The sequence below is a fragment of the Rhinoraja longicauda genome, chromosome 31, assembly GCF_053455715.1.
Source record: "Rhinoraja longicauda isolate Sanriku21f chromosome 31, sRhiLon1.1, whole genome shotgun sequence".
Taxonomy (NCBI): Eukaryota; Metazoa; Chordata; class Chondrichthyes; order Rajiformes; family Arhynchobatidae; genus Rhinoraja; species Rhinoraja longicauda.
The window spans coordinates 16,929,647-16,946,318 of record NC_135983.1 but is presented as its reverse complement, the minus strand read 5'-3'; the positions used below and the strand labels follow the sequence as shown (position 1 = coordinate 16,946,318).

Here is a 16,672-nt window from a genome sequence, read left to right as displayed (position 1 = left end):
AAACAAAACCACGATTAGGTTGGCAGAGAAACGTGGGTCTAATAGGTCAAATGGCTTTACCTGATTTTAGCCTTGCTGCCTGCTGTGTGTGGACCAAAGCTGTCTGGAGCTCCGATTTCTCCGATACCAAAATTCCAATGGTCTGGATGTGAACCTGGAGATAATTAAATTATTTACCATTCTCAATGATTCTCAGTGCAAGATGGTGCCGCAAAGTGGCGGCTCTCTGCATGCTGCTCCAGAAGGGGATCTTTTGTACTCACGTATAATATGATTTAGGTTTAGGTTTACTATTCTCACGTGTACCAAGGTATAGTGGAAAACTTTGTTCTGCAAGTTACCCAATCAAATGGATACCATATATAAATACTATCAAGTCAAACGCAAGTACAACAGGTAGAGTGAAAGGAAAGATACAGAATGCAGATGACCGGGAGGCATGTTGAACAAGCTTTTCACTGTATCCCTATACATGTGGCAATAAATAAACTCAACTATACAACAATATTTAATAAATTTGTTTAAAGTACGAGGCCATCACGACAAGAGCATTGTTTATTGCCCACCCCTTATTTGCTCTGATCCGAGTATGCAGTTCTGAGTCAATTCATGGGTGCACCTGGAGTTACGTCTAAGCCAGACCAGGCAAGGAGGGGAGATTTCTGTCCCTAATGATTTAGGTGTGTTTTTATTAAAACAAAACAAAACAATAGTATACTTCCTTAAACTAGACTGACTGCTTTAAAAAAATTCCAGATTAATTTAATTCTAAATTCTCCAGTACCATCAGGTTTCATCAATAGACAATAGGTGCAGGAGTAGGCAGCACCACCATTCAATGTGATCATGGCTGATCATTCTCAATCAGTACCCCGTTCCCGCCTTCTCCCCATACCCCCTGACTCCGCTATCCTTAAGAGCTCTATCTAGGTCTCTCTTGAATGCATTCAGAGAATTGGCCTCCACTGCCTTCTGAGGCAGAGAATTCCACAGATTTACAACTCTCTGACTGAAAAAGTTTTGCCTCATCTCCGTTCTAAAAAAAGTTTTTCCTCATCTCCGTTCTAAAAATTTTTTTTCCTCATCTCCGTTCTAAAAAAGGTTTTTCCTCATCTCCGTTCTAAAAAAGTTTTTCCTCGTCTCCGTTCATCATCCTTGCCACAAATTACATTTGGCACAGTCACAAAATGTAGTTCAGCTGACTACTTTCGGTCAGAGTTGTACAGCATGGAAGCAGGCACTTTAGCCCAACTCGTCCATGCCAACCAAGATGCCCATCTTAGTTGGTTCCATTTACGCAGTCACCCTATTTCCCTCTGAACCTTTCCTATTCATGTACCTGTACAAATCTCTTTTAAATGCTGTTATTGTACCTAACTCAATTATTTCTTCTGGCAGCTGATTCCAGAAACCCACCACCCTCTGTGTCAAAACTGCACCAGGCAGTAAGTGCCTTTGAGCAGAGACCACAGGAGAAAAAAAACTTGCATCTTGAAGAACTTACTTGGAGCTGTTCTCTCATTGATGAATGATCTTTGAAATACTTCTGGTCAGAATCTTTCTTGTCCTAAGTAAATATGGATATATATTGTAAGTACAATATCATGTGGTGCAAAACAAACAAACTTTCAAGAATGAAATGAAAGCAGGTTACAAATCTAATCCATTTAACATCTCACGTGCTGAGTGGGGTAATAAAACTCTCAGGTATAAAGCAATGAAAATCAGAAATTACAAGGTTTTAGGAAAGCATGCAATGGCTTGAATGAATCACTGAAACAGTGTGACTTTGCAATTCACTTGACTTTGACACGGACTTTACAATGAACTGAACAGTGAGGCACAGGTGAATTGTTCAAATTTGATCTGAAATAGAAAAAGAACTTTAGGTTTTTGCTTTTAACAAGCTATGGGAGGCAGCGCGTGTGTAATTTCCAGGAGAAACCACTGGATGGCAGCCAGGGTCTGAAATCTTGACAGAGTCTAGCAGTAAATTCATTCAACAAAACAAATTGCTGGAGGAACTCAGCAGGTTAGACTGCATGTGTGGATGGAATGGACAGATGAGGTTTTGGGGTGGGATTGTTCTTTAGACTGATAGAGCGGGGGAGGGGGGGAGGAGAGAAGGACAAAGTAAGGCAATCAAGAGGGATTTTGATTGGCAGAAGGTTAAAGCAAGCAACAAAGGCTGGAGGTGAAAAGGAGACACAAAAGTGTCAGATAAGAAGTGGAGTGAAATGTAATGCCTAAGGGAGGGAAAATGGGTGGATGGGGATTAGATTCAGATTAGTTTGTCACATATACCATTGTGCATTGAAATTCCTTGCTTGCCTGAAGCCCAGAGTAAACAGTGTATCTACAGTACTGATAAATGCAACCAAAAACACGATGACAAGTACAAAAGAGCAGGATGGTGTACAGATTGTTGTGCAGTTGCAAAGATGTTAGTGCAATAGCAAATTTATTTAGTGTGTCCAAATTTGCCCAATAATTGGCTTGGTATAAAATGTAAAAATTGTTCCTAGTGTGTGCAGGATCTTGTAAGTGTGTGGAGATCAGTGGTCGGTGTTGGCTCAGTGGGCCGAAGGACCTGTTTCCGCGCTGTATCTCTAAACTAAACTTGGCTGAAGGAGAGACGGGGCTGGAAGCTCAATGTTCCGGGATACAATGCTACAGGGTGGATACAGGTTGAGGTAAGAGGGGGGCAAGTTGATGTGGAAAAATATTAATGTGGCACTTAGAGAGATCACAAGTGGTGTATCACATGGATTGGTGCTGGGTCCACTATTGTAAATTATTTACATTAATGATTTGTATATGAATATAGATGGCATTGTTAACAACTTTGTGGATGACAGTACAATTGGTGGTATAGCAGTCAGCAAAGGAGGTTATTTAAGATTACAATGGGATCTTGATCAACTGGGTCATTGGGTCAACTCAAAGGCAGATAGACTTTAATTCAGATAATAATAATAATAATAATAATATTCATTTATTGTCATTGCAACGAGTACAACGAAATTAAAAAATAGCCAATCCTGACGGTGCGTACAAACATATATGCAATAAATGCAAAAACAAATAAATACATAAATACAATTAAATACAATTATATTAAGTACAAGATTTTTTAACGGTGTTGCCTAGTGCAAAGGTAGTGTTCAGTTCTCGTATGGCCCTGGGGTAAAAACTGTTCTTAAGTCTGTTTGTTCGGGATTTGATCGACCTGAAACGTCGACCAGAGGGCAGATGAACAAACAGACGGTGGCCGGGGTGGGATGGATCTTTTATTATTTTGCCTGCTCTACTGAGGCAGCGTAGTCTGAACAGGTGCTCCAGGGAGGGCAGTGAGCAGCCGATGATCTTCTGGGCCGTCGTGATGACCCTCTGAAGGGCCTTCCTGTCCTTTTCTGAGCAGCTGGCATACCATGTGGTTATACAGTATGCCAGCACACTCTCGATGGAGTGTGATGCATTTTGGTAGGACAAACCAGGTCAGCATTTGCACAGAAAATGGTAGAGCCCTGGGGAGTGTTGTAGAACAGAAAGATCTAAGTTTGCAAGTTATAGCTCCACAAAGATGGGTCATCAAGAGGGCATTTGGCACACATGCCTTTATTGGTCAGGTTATTGAGCACAGGAGATGGCACATCATATTAGTGTTGTACAAGATGTTAGTAGGGCTACGTTTGAAGTATTGTAAATAATTCTGGTCACCCAGCCATAGGAAGGCATCATTAAACTGGAAAGGGTACAGCAAAAATATTTACAACAATGTTACCAGGTCTGGAGGGTTTGAGTTGCAAAGGAGAGGCTGGGTCTTTTATCCCTGCAGCATAGGAGGCTGAGGGGTGACCGGCTGGAGATTTATAAAATTATGAGGGACATAGACAAGATGAATAGCTATAGCCTTACCCCAGGTGAGGGAAATCTAAAATTAGAGGGCAAAATTTAGGTGAATGGAATGAAATTTAAAAGGAGAACTGAAGGACAACTCAGTTGTGGGAAAAATTGCTCCTCAGATCTCCTTTAAACTTATCATGGATGAGTTACGAGGGCAAATGGCAGAGGCAAGTACAATTACGACATTTAAAAAGTACTTGGGTAGATACATGGATAGAAAATTGAGGAATATGGGCCAGGTCTAGGCACATGGGACTAGCTTGATTAGGCACTTGGTTGGCAGGTGAGTTGGACCGAACAGCCCATTTCCATGCTGTAAAATCTCCATGACTCTTTAAGCAATATTTACTTCCTCCATTTAAGATCTTGGCAAAATTCCAAAATCACTTTAGAATTCCCTATTCGACAGCTTGCTTACAAAAGTGGGTGAAGCCTAATGACAGAATTATGTACTTAGTTCTTAATGCATCTGCAATAATTGAAAACTGATAGCTGCTTTACTGTTTAATGCCATACAATGTTCTCTGGGCAAGTTCAGAGGATGGGCAGGTAATGCTGGAGTGTGGGGAAGGATGGGGAGAATTGAGCTGGAAATTTGTCCCTGAATTTTAAGGGACAAATATTAAAGAAAAGGTTGAAAGTTGCAGGGTTTTTTTAAAAAGCAGATTTAATGTTTACAATTTTACCAAATAAACTGCAGCTCTGGAAGTAATCAAATGAAAGTTGATTGAAATTGCTATCAACTAAGCAAAGTAACGGACAGTGTTGCCAGGAATAACAACTAGCAGGATGGTTGCTGCGCACTGATGTTTGAAGAGGAAGAAGTAGAAATTTGCTCCCTGTAAGACCAAGAGGGAACATCCTGCACTAAAACTGGAACTTGTCCTGAGTGGAACACAAACTAAAATCTTTAACGGTTCAAGGAAAAAAAGAATTCCTCCCTCACCAAGAATGTAATCTAACTTTCCCCTTCTTTGCACCTTACTAGGAAACGTGCTTCCAACCTTGTTGATGTGTTGAAGCACCAAGCTCTTCAATCAGTGATGGAAACATATCTTTACTGGTAAGAGACATTGGGAAAAGGCAAGGGGCAGGGACAGAGAAGTGGAAGAGATCATAGAGAGGTTAGACAAACTTGGATTGTTTTCTCTGCAGCAAAGGAAGCTGAAGGGAGACCTGATAAAAGTACATAAAATTATGAGGGGCATAAATAGGGTAGACAGTTAGAACCATTTCCCAGGGTGGTCAAAGGAGCAAAGTGTAAAGTTTTTTTAAAATATACAAACTTTTAGGAGGCTTTTAGATAGGCACATGGACATGCAGGGAAAGGAGGGATATGGAACAATGCAGGCAGAGGTGATTAGTTTAACTTTGAATCATGTTCAGCTTGTTCCTGCGCTGGACTGTTCAATGGTGTATATAGACTGCTAGATAACCTGGTTACAAGAAGCACTGGCTGATCCTTTGAACTTCAGGTCAAAGTGAGAGGACAGAGAGAGGAAATATAATGGAAAATTTACCAAATAATCAAGAAGAGAAAAAAAGCATTGGTAAAGGCACAGGTCAAGTCACCTGCCAAACCTCCCAATTGTGAAAACTCCTTGAAAAGAAGCAAACAATTCAAGCACATCAAAGCTGGTATTTTACCTTCTCCAGCTGACTACTCAGCTCAATGTTGTGTTTTTTCTGTTCAGAGAAATAAGATGTGAAAAGCACGGTGAAATATCCAAACATAAATTTCTTCACATTTTACTCCTACATCCCAGTGCAAACCCCGAGAAATGCAGCAGTTGCCAAAACTCAAACCACATAAAATGCATCCAAAATATCCTGAATAGAACTGATGAGTTTATTAATGTAAAACTGATGCGTTCTGTTGAAAAGCACATTTGTTGTTTTTCTGGCAATTCAAAGCAAACTTCAAAACTATTCTGCACACGTGCACATACATACACACACACACACACACATCTTCTTTTATTGTCAGTTAAATTAGGAATGAATAACAATTCAAATTTAATACCATTTTCTAAATATGGCCCTACTAAAGTTTGGATTACAGGGAAAACACAGTCAAACACCCAAACCTCCCATAACATTGTTCACACTGAGAAGATACATAGGGTTCCCAGTTAAATGTTTCCCCGCTGTTCACACTGTAGAACATTGGTTTATCTATCCCATGTCAAACCTGAATGTGTATGGTCTACATCTGGTCTCACTTTTAGATCACCTTGTTTAGGTCAACAACGCCAAATACTAAACTGCTTCCTTCTGCCGGGTCAAACTAATCTAGGATGAACCCCCCCACCCCCCGATTCTATTTTTCCATGATCAACCATGTTTAACCGTCCTCCATTCACACCAAGCTTCAAACACCAAACAAAAGGACTATATGACCATGAGGACATTGACCATCATTTATGTGCTGTGATAGAGTCCCTCCATTCCTCTTGGTCTGAGTACCCCATTTCTTCCCTTCCTAAATCCCCATTTCCCTGCAGTTTCTTCTCCACCTACGTCTCCCTTTCATTAATTTGAAAATACTTGTGCAAGAACCCATTTGCAGTTTGCTTCACTTGAAGATAAAACTATTGTACGTGCTCTAGGTGAAAGACGACTGTTAGAGAGCAGCCACTTTGAGGGTCAGTTTCCATTCACGGCTGGCAATTAATCTACAATTCAAGCAATCATGCAACAAACAACTGTCATGCTTTTACAAAACAAACATTTCATGCAGCTACAGTGGTCTGAAAACACAAAGTTACATGACACAGAGAAGTTGATCAGTTAACATTGCAAACTAAAAGTCTGATTCCATCTTCTGAATATTGATTCATTCTATTTCAATTCACAAGACAAACACAGATCAGCAATGACCTGAAGACTGCAAGTTTAAACTTCAATTCTTTCAGCAGAGCTACTCAACAGGAGGTAACATCCTGATGTTGTTGCTAAATCTAACTCTGATGTTTTCTGTGCAAGCACACTCCTGATCCATCCCTACCAAAGTCAACTGAATGAGGTGCTTTGTGTAAATTTATGCAGATTGTATATTCCAAACAATTTTAATCAGAGCACTCAAATATTATTGAGAAATGTCAGTTGTAACAATACCGTTAAGTCAGAAGGTTGTGAAATCCATTCCAATGTTGAACGATTGGACTGAGTGAGTGTTGCACTGAGGGGCTGTTTATTGGATATTCTCTCAGGTTTATTTAAAGTAATGCAATTAATTATTTCAGTGAGGAGCAGTGACATTAGCCCTTGTGTCCTGACCAAGATTCATCCCTCAAACAAGAACACGAAGCACAGATCAGAGTCATCATCTACCAATTGCATTTTGTGAATTTTGTGTTCAAACTGAGTATCAATTGTCCTGCACAAAACTTAGAAAGGGCTTTGGGACATCTGAAATTCTGAATTACTTTTCTCCCTGGATTACAAATGCCTAGTTTGACACAAAAGGTGTAGGACCTGTCCTGCCACTGGCTCAAGGGTAACCACTTGTTGATACTGTGCCTCATTCAAACAAACGGGTGCCAGGGGTTAAGGGGTGAAGGCAGGAGAATGGGCTTAAGAGAGAAACATAGATCAGTCACGATTGAATGGCGGAGTAGACTTGATGGGCTGAATAACCTAATTCTGCTCCTATCACTTACGAACTTATGAAAATTGAGCATCTGAGACAAGGGAAGCTTAACGGATGCCACTAAATATACATACTAATAGGAAAGTTATCACACATTGGGACACAACTGAATTTTGAAATTATAAAATTCAACAGCAAACCAAGCTAACAAACCAAGCTACAACCAAAACATGTTCTTTTGAATTAAAAATGGCTGATTCTATCCCCAGCAGGATAGAAATCGTTACCCCAACATGATGATTTAGCTGTTTATGTCAGGGTAAATCAGTCCACACGGCTGCAAAATCGTCATGGGACGGATCTTTCTGGCTCACCTTCAATAGTCTATTTCTAATAAATTGCTGAGCAAACTGGGCATCAAAGCTAATTTCAACTGTGGAATTTTACATTAAAATAGGGCTATTTCCCTGTTGGCATTATATGCAATTTATACGTGTGTCTTATGTATATTTCGAGTCCAACAAACCAGAATGAAATAGGTTTTAATTGAGTAAAAGGCTTTTCCTTGATTGACTTTTACATTTCAAAACAGCTGTCCATGTTTGCATTATCCAATGAGTGAAGCACTGGCAGGATAAAAATCTATATTTATTTGACAAGACTGATGCTCAAATAGAACTGCAACAGTGCCCTATAAGGCTGATGTAAGGGGAATGCATCAGATAGCCAAATACATAGGACGGCCTGCAGCCCGAGTGATGCAGCCAAAGAACCTAAAACCTCACCTTTCATGTCTTCAACTGATACTGCCTGAACTGCAGAGTTACTCCAGCACTGTTTTTTTCTTCCTGCACAAATCCCCCCAGTTTAGCATCTCTCAGATTAACTGGCTTTTTCCATACATGTGTTAAAAGCTTCCCATTCGACCCAAACTTTAAACTCTGCTCATGTATTGCTGAGTCAATGTTGCGCTGGGGGGGATTTCTTCCATATTCTCTCATGTTTCATAAAGTAATGCATTTAACTATTTCAACCAGGAAGAGAGAAGCCATCACTGCAGTCCTGGCCAAGATTTGCAGTTTCCTTTAGTGATAAAATCAATTACTTGTGGGTGTGAAATCCCATGCTTCAGATATCAAAGGCTATGGATCTCAAACCAAAAGCCTCAAATCACAGGTGCTGACCTCCCCACCATCGTGGGGATCCACAGGAGGCACTGCCTCAAGAAGGCACCCAGTATCAAAGATCCACATCACTCTGGCCACGCTCTCAATTTACTACTGTCATCGGCAAGGTGGTACAGGGGCCTGAAAATCACAACCACCAGGTTCAACAACAGTTTCTTCCCAGCAACTATTAGGCTCTTGAACACTGCACAACACTGACTTCAGCAATTATTATCTTCTATGGATTATGTCTTTGGTTGCACTTCGGGCTTCAGCTTTTGCACTATCATGGTTATCTATTATGGTTATTAATTTATTGTACTTTTGATTATTACTATCGGTGTTATTGCATTTACAGGCCTGTTAAACTGTTGAGAGTACAGTAATTTAATTGTTCCATTGGCGGTAGATATGACAATTAAACCCGCGACTCTCAATAGTCAAGACAAGAGTGTTTAATTGTCGAATGCAACAACAACAGAACAAAGAAATCCTTACTTGGAGCAGCATAACAGGCCTGGAACACAACACATAGATAATACATAATAAACAAAATTAATTAAATCAATAACCCCAATACTAGTACAAAAAAAGCTTGAGGTTCTTAGTCCAAATAAAGAAAGTCCATGGTTCAAAGATAGACACAAAATGCTGGAGTAACTCAGCGGGACAGGCAACATCTTGGGAAAAATGGAATGAGTGACGTTTCGGGTCGAGAAACGGTCTGAAGAAAGGTCTCAACCCGAAACGTCACCCATTCCTTTTCTCCAGAGATGCTGCCCGAGTTACTCCAGCATTTTGTGTCTATCTTCGAACTTCGGTTTAAACCAGCATCTGCAGTTCCTTCCTACACATAAAGTCCATAGTTCGTTGGTTAATGTTGTGTAGCGTTCAACAGCTTGATGGTTGTTGGGAAGAAGCTATTCTTGAACCTGGTGATCATACCTTCTTTCTGACGGTAGCACACCTTCTTCCCGGTGGTAGCAGCGAGATGAGAGCATGGTCAGGTTGATGTGGGCTTTTGATGATGCTGGCTGCCTGTTTGAAGGAGTGCCCGCGAAAGATCCCTTCAATGATGGCGAAGTGTTTTACCTGTGATGGCCTAGCTGGTGTTCACCACTTTCTGTAATTTCCTTTGGTCCCGGGCATTGAGAGTTGCCGAACCAAGTCATGGTGCAACCAGTCAATATGCTATCTACTGTACACAAACTCTGCACATTTTCACTGGGGTTTTATTTTTTCCTTGTCTATTGATCATAAATATCAGAACCTGAAGGTCTCTGGCCTTCCAAGACAAGACAATTCCAATGGTAGAAGATTACTATTCCCCCATATATGCTCCACTTCAGAAAATGTTTTTTATTTTCTCTAGGTTTGAAAAAAATTTTGAAGCACAAAAAAATTATTTGGTCATTGGATAATAGTATCTTGGGGACAAGAACTTCTTTCAAAGGAACATGCCTTCATTCCAATCAGTCTGAAGAAGGGTCTCGACCCAAAACGTCACCCATTCCTTCTCTCCAGAGATGCTGCCTGTCTCGCTGGGTTACTCCAGCATTTTGTGTCTACCTTCATTCCACTTGTTGCCTTGCATTTGAATGTGTCCCCATGCCAAGGGGGAAATTAACATAAAACATGAACTCTACCACCACAGATGAACTGTGCACAGATCTTAAGCACATGACACATTTTGTCAAACTGAAAGGAAATGGAAAAGAAAACGTCATTCCAAACGAACAGTGTTCATTCAGGAACGAGTGCTTTGGCAGGATAGGAACCAGCTGCTTTCCCATTTTGTTGTTGAACACATTGTGAATAAGTTAAGAGCTCTTATTTAAAAGGATATTGGCCCAAGGTACAGGACCAGTGCTGACATTTGCAAAAGGTCAAGAACAAAATATAATTCACCAAACATCCTTCTCACAGCAGTGAATCAATCTGGCATTCAAAGAGTTGAACAAATTTAGGCAGCAAATTTTATGTTCTGACTGCCTGCACATTCGCAGACTGCTGAAGTGAAAATTAACAACTGGAAACGAGGCCAGTCTGAAAATGGATACATGATTCACTGCAGCCGCATTCAAGGGAAGAGGTGCAATGTGACAGATGTGTTCTAGCTCTAATAGTGCATTGAGATCGTTCTGTGGAGCAGCCTTGTCAAGAGGTTTGAACGTTATGTCAAAAGATCATTAACATTATTTTTTTTTTTTTACAATTTAAAAAAAGAACCAGGAGTTTAAAAAATCATTTGATAGGCAGGTAATGGCTCTTTTCTCCCGTTTTCTCCGCTGCCAGTTCATTCTTTGTAAATCCTGTTATTGCCCAATGTCACAGCATTTGGAAAAATCTGCAATGGAAATAACGGGCATGCCCTTCGCCTTTTGCAGTCCATCAATTTGTGATGCGAACTCTTATGTTATGTATGATTACAAATATATGGAGTGCATATGTTCAACGCGATATTGGCTTTTGAAAATATGTGATTTTTGTTTCAAAACCCCTCAAAGATTCTAACACGCAAAGTTTGTTCAAAGCATGGCGAAAACCTGGTGGTTCAATCATTGGTATGTAACAGTTACTGTTAATTCCAATGCTTTTACTCCATTACTGCACATTTCAGAGTGGGAGTGCGTTTTTCTAGGTTAAAAAAATAATGGTGGCAACTATTATGCAAAAACAAAGCATCCTCTGGAATCCACTGCTTTGAGCTTCAGCAACATTTAGGCCTTGCAGGTGATCTAATAAACGGGCCATGCAATACACTTCCAGAAAAAAAAAATGCAAATGCAAGACATAAACAAAAAAAAAAGAGTAAGAGGAAAAAAGATTATTAAATGAAAACATGGACTTCTTTCAAGCAGTGTAGATGATAAACCAACCAAGAAAACACTGCACTTAACTTTTGATAAAACAATAATATGTAGCTGGTATGTTTTTCTTAATACCATAAAGAACATGGGGATAATATTAACATGTACAATGCAAAAGCAGCTATGTTCCACCAGCCTTGAAACATTTAGTTTGACGATAACTGATCAACTTCTTTTACCATGCTGTTCAAATTAAGTTGGTGGAAATGCACAATGGTATCCAGATATAATCTTATGCTGCTACAACAAACTCCACATGCCCTTACCAATTCCTCTATCTTTGCACATAATTCTTTATTTGATACAATGCTGGAGTCAAGAGCTATAGTCTGCTCTTGGTTTCGTCTCTGTGTACACATGCAGATTCAGAGAGTGGAGGAACAAAAAAATGAAAAGAAAAGATAAATTAATAAAAGTGAACAGTTATTGTTGGTTTCTACCAGCGCATGCTCAAAAAGAAAATGAAACTGTACCAGTCCACCCACGGAATTTATTGACCTTGCACAATGCTCTCAATTTTTTTAAAACAGCAAAAATTGGAATTTTGAAGTTTCGTCATCCAAAAATGTTATATTCAGTCACTTTCAGCTTCAAGGATCATATGCCAATTATTACTCGATTCAGCAATTAGTCAACCACTTAATTAGTGCCTTTTTTGTCTGGAAATGACCAGAAGCATTTGCTGGCTTTAAATTAAGCAATTCTAACACAACAGGGTCTCAAAATACATTCTTTTGAATTAAACAGATAATTCTATCTTTCTCAAATTAAGGCAGTTTTTCCATCCAAGATAATTTGGACTTTGCTTAAGGAGTTGCAAAAGAAATAGCTAAACTATCTCGATAGAGAATTTCTTTGACTCAGGTTATTTTATCATTGATAATATCTCATGAAAAACCCAGTTTGAAAGAATATTATAACTACATCATATGGAATCATTATTTTGGATATTTATTTTGTTCAGTCTGCTGGCTAGCAAAAACAACATGTGCCTTAAAAACAAAAATAAAATGAAGAATCATTGATCTGAAGTGATAGTTATCTCTGTACCTATAGATGTTGCCTGACCTGTTGACTATCGCCAGCATCTGTATTGTGTTTTGTTTTCAATTACTGATTTGTGCTGCTGTTATTTTAGCACAATGCTACTACCACAACCTTCAAAATAAAAGGTTAAGGCTATTATTGGTAGACTTTTTTTTTTAAGTCAGCAAATGTTTTTCTTTATTCAAATTTATAATAAATGTGTCACTTGCACAAATGTGGAGGTAGAAATTTATTAGCATCCTATTGCTCAACACTAAAAAACTCCACTATTCATAATTAGTATAACTCTGGACTATCATTGAATTACCTTAAAAATGTTATTTTCACTACACCAGATTAGAAGTGTTGCAGATGTCTACATATTTTGGTTTTATCACGTACAGATGCAGTTACCCAAGTGTCTAGCATTTAAGTAAACATAGAGATAGACTGATAATTAATTGGGATGGCAAAATATCTTCAAAGTATCTTTGAATGTTACAACGGGCCACATGTCAGTGACATATGAAGTTATCTGCCACAAAATAATGGCCCAAAAATAGTGTGGTGCATGGACAAGATCCAGTTTCATCTACTTTTTCATTAGCTACAAGCCACAATCATATACAGATCACTTTATCAATTGTATTCACTACAAATTATACAACAGGTGCAGAGATATTTTGAAACTGGATAAAATTTGCTTTCAATTCACTGAGGAAAGTGATCAATTATCAATGCAGCAGGATTTTCTTTTTCATTGGGGACGAAAATAGCCAGAGTTTGCACCTCAAGTTGCAGATTAGGAAAATTATTGCAGACAAACTAATCAAATGAAGGTCAAATGTCCTGGGAACAAGCTCAAGAGTCACACGTGAATAATTGCTAGCAATTGATGCAAGTAGTCATTGCTTCAGCAGGGAAAAACAAGCATGATTGGTGTGGAGACCTGGGTAGAATTAAAGAGGAAACGAAATAAAAATAAAATTATGCATTAAATATTTGAGACAAACCTATTGTCTTATGGAAGAGGTTGCATAACTCAAACCTGTGCCCTTGCAGAAACATAGAAAAAAAGCTATTTAGTCTCTCCTGACTGTTCACATATTCACTGAGATCAATAGATGATCAGTGACCTTACACCAGACTTTCCTCATGTCTCTTTACACATCTGATTAATAAAAATCTGTTAAACTCAGATGCTAAACTAACAAATGATGTTGAGCATGAATTGCCATTTGTGGAACATAGATTCAAATTTCTACTGTAAGAGTTTTCTAAAGTCACTTAGAATTTTAAACATTGACTCCTGGTCCTAGTCTGGTGAAAGTAGTTTTTTTTCTCTATCAATCACATCTGCTTGCTTAATATCCTGATAATCTTTATCAAGTCACCACTTCTAAATTCCAGAGAATATAACCCCTAGGACGAGTCCCTGTAATTTAATCCTTGGAAGCAAGCAAGACTCTGAGAAATCTATACTCTCTCCAAGACCTATTCCTTAATAGATTTGTAGAAACAACAAACTGTAGATGTTGGTTAAGACAGAGAGCTGGAGTAGCTCAGCAAGTCAGGCAGCTTCTCAGGAGAACATGGAAAGGTGAAGTTTTGAGTTGGGATTCTTTTTCTTCAGACTGATTGTGTGGGGGTTTGAGGGGGGGGGCAGGGAGGAGACAGCTGGATGTGAGGAGGGGCAGGACAAAACCTAGCAGGTAATAGGCAGACACTGGGGAGGTGGGTTATTTGTTGGGCAGATGGTTGGACAAAGGCCAGTGATGAAAACATCGCCTGTCCATGTTCTCGTGAGATGCTGCTCGACCTGCTGAGCTAGTAGTCTGCCACCACTCTGTGCCTGTTAGTACTCTGCATCTTCTTCTCCTTAATAAGCTTGGTGCCATAAGCTGCTCACAATACTCCAGGCCTATTCTGACCAGTGGAGCCCAAAAATAATTTCTATCTCGTCCTTAGAAGGCCACAATTCCATTTGCTTTTTTGATTCTTTTTCTTGTTCCTATCATGGCATTATTTCCTGTAGCCACATATCAATTCTCCCAATGGACCTAGTCCCGTCCCCCCCCACCCCACCCCATCCCCTACTTCTCACCCCTCTCTTCCTTCTGTATTCCCATCAGACATTATCCCTTGTTATTTGGTTCCACTCTCCACCTACCTTTCCTGTCAGATTGCAGAATCTGCAGCCTTCATTACCTCCTAGCATCTGTTGCCATCTTCACCTGTCCATCCTCAACCCAAATCTTATCTGCCAATCAACCCTTCCTCCTCCACCTATTGCTTGCTAGCTGTTGTCTGACCCCTCTCTTCCACATATTTACACTGGCCATTTCCCCTCTACGTTAAGTCCAGATGCAGGGTCTTGGCCCGAAGCATCAACTCTCTATTTCCCTCCATAGATACTGCCTGACTCACCGAGTTTCTCCAGCAGCTCACTTTTAAAAAAACTGTAAAAAGATTTTCCACCTGAAATTATTCTACACAGAATGGTGGGAAATTTTTGAATTTTAAAAGTTATACAAAAATTATTAAGAGCCCCTAAGAAGTAAAATCCCTTTTCAACAGGGGACAGAATGTTATGAATTGTGTTCCCATTAAATCTTCATCCTTAAAAGAATCCACTTGCATCTCTTACCTCCACTTCTTTAGGGCTGATGGCACAAACTCCACTTTCACCATTCACATAAGTTGTCTGGAGAATGGAGAAGGAAAAAGTAATTTTACTCTATTTGACAAGTTATAATGCTCAATGTCATCACCCAAAACAATATCAAATTGGCCACATACATTGCAATACTGTTTATATGACCTAACCTAGGCCAGAAAGACTTTTAAAAACTACTTAAGTTCACCTGATTTCCTTTAAAACTTGGGTAAGGAGGAGCAGATCGAGTGACCATCCAGTTGAGAAATTCAGGTGGTGTATTTAAAGTGAAGCTCAAATTCAATTGAACATCCTAATGGATTACTGTTTTATGATCTGTTCAGATTTGCTTGCTGAAAAATGATTAGTTTATATAAAGGTCTACAAATGCTGAAATGAAAATAGAAAATTCTGAAGTAATTGGATATAATCAATTGACCATGTTGAAAACATGAAGCTTTTTAAACAGTTGTTAAATGGCATGTTGCATAGGTTCTTTCTTTTTAATTCTGAGAGAGCACAATACAAACTTCTTTGACTGAAAAATACACTACAAACTGATACCAACTAACATAGTTCAAGACATCATCTTTCAATGAAGGAATTAACCAATTTTTACATACAAAGTCAATACCTATGTGACTGGAGGGGGAGTAGTTCTGTGCCCACTTAAGTTGTATTAATAATTGATCAACACAATTTCATAGACCGACCAGTAATAATTTACCAAGCATGGTTTTGTCTGAGCAATATCAATAACAAAGAAAATTAATTCCATATTTTAAGGCACTGGATTTTCCTCATTCCAGAATGGAAAAGCAATGCAAGAAACACATGAAGGGATGTTTACCAGAAGTTAGAGGAGACAAGAAAGCATTCAAAATAGCACCTATAACAGCAGCATTTGATGATGTTGGGATGGAAAAGGTTGTTGCAATAAATACAAAAACATTAAAATGTGGAAAAATTAGAATCTAGAGGAAGGCCATAAGGTAATCCAGCAGCCAATCTATTTTTCTTGAGTTAACTCAGGAATTTGAAAGTAAAAGTAGAAATAGAAGTGTGACTGCATTACGTACAAGACTCAAATTTCCACAGGATAATAAAAAGAGGAAAGGTGGGATTTCATGTTTAATGCAACAATTAAATATAATCAAAAAAAAAAAAATTGGCCCAATGGAATCAGCCTCACCTGAGTCACCAAGCCATTTAACTGAGCAGACAGTTGCCGAAGGCTTTCTGTAGAGGAGATACCCCTATAAAGTGATAAAACAAAAATGTCTGTAAAATTGAACCTCAGATGCTCGACAGTTCAGCTAATTTATTGTGAGAGCCTAGGGTGCAAAGGCTACAGGTCGGACACGCAGTTAGCTGTTCCAGTCTGCTAATCAATCTCAATTTCCCCACATTAGAAATGGCTCATATGCAAAACCAGCTCTCAATCCCAATTTCAAGT

The 16,672-nt window shown here is 39.1% G+C and overlaps 1 protein-coding gene across 3 annotated transcripts in view; it reads right to left on the bottom strand.

Annotated features, from left to right (window-relative positions):
• golga2 (golgin A2) overlaps window positions 1–16,672 on the bottom strand; it is a 69,059-nt gene that overhangs the window by 29,551 nt on the left and 22,836 nt on the right. For 2 of the 3 annotated variants that reach the window (XM_078426410.1, XM_078426413.1), the window contains 6 exons: window positions 16,409–16,472; window positions 15,208–15,264; window positions 11,801–11,881; window positions 5,554–5,592; window positions 1,505–1,567; window positions 61–154 (listed from right to left, as the gene is read on the bottom strand). In XM_078426410.1, the coding sequence (XP_078282536.1) occupies window positions 61–154; window positions 1,505–1,567; window positions 5,554–5,592; window positions 11,801–11,881; window positions 15,208–15,264; window positions 16,409–16,472 (398 nt within the window). The remainder of the gene's footprint in view (window positions 1–60; window positions 155–1,504; window positions 1,568–5,553; window positions 5,593–11,800; window positions 11,882–15,207; window positions 15,265–16,408; window positions 16,473–16,672) is intronic. The other variant, XM_078426412.1, reaches the window with a different exon arrangement.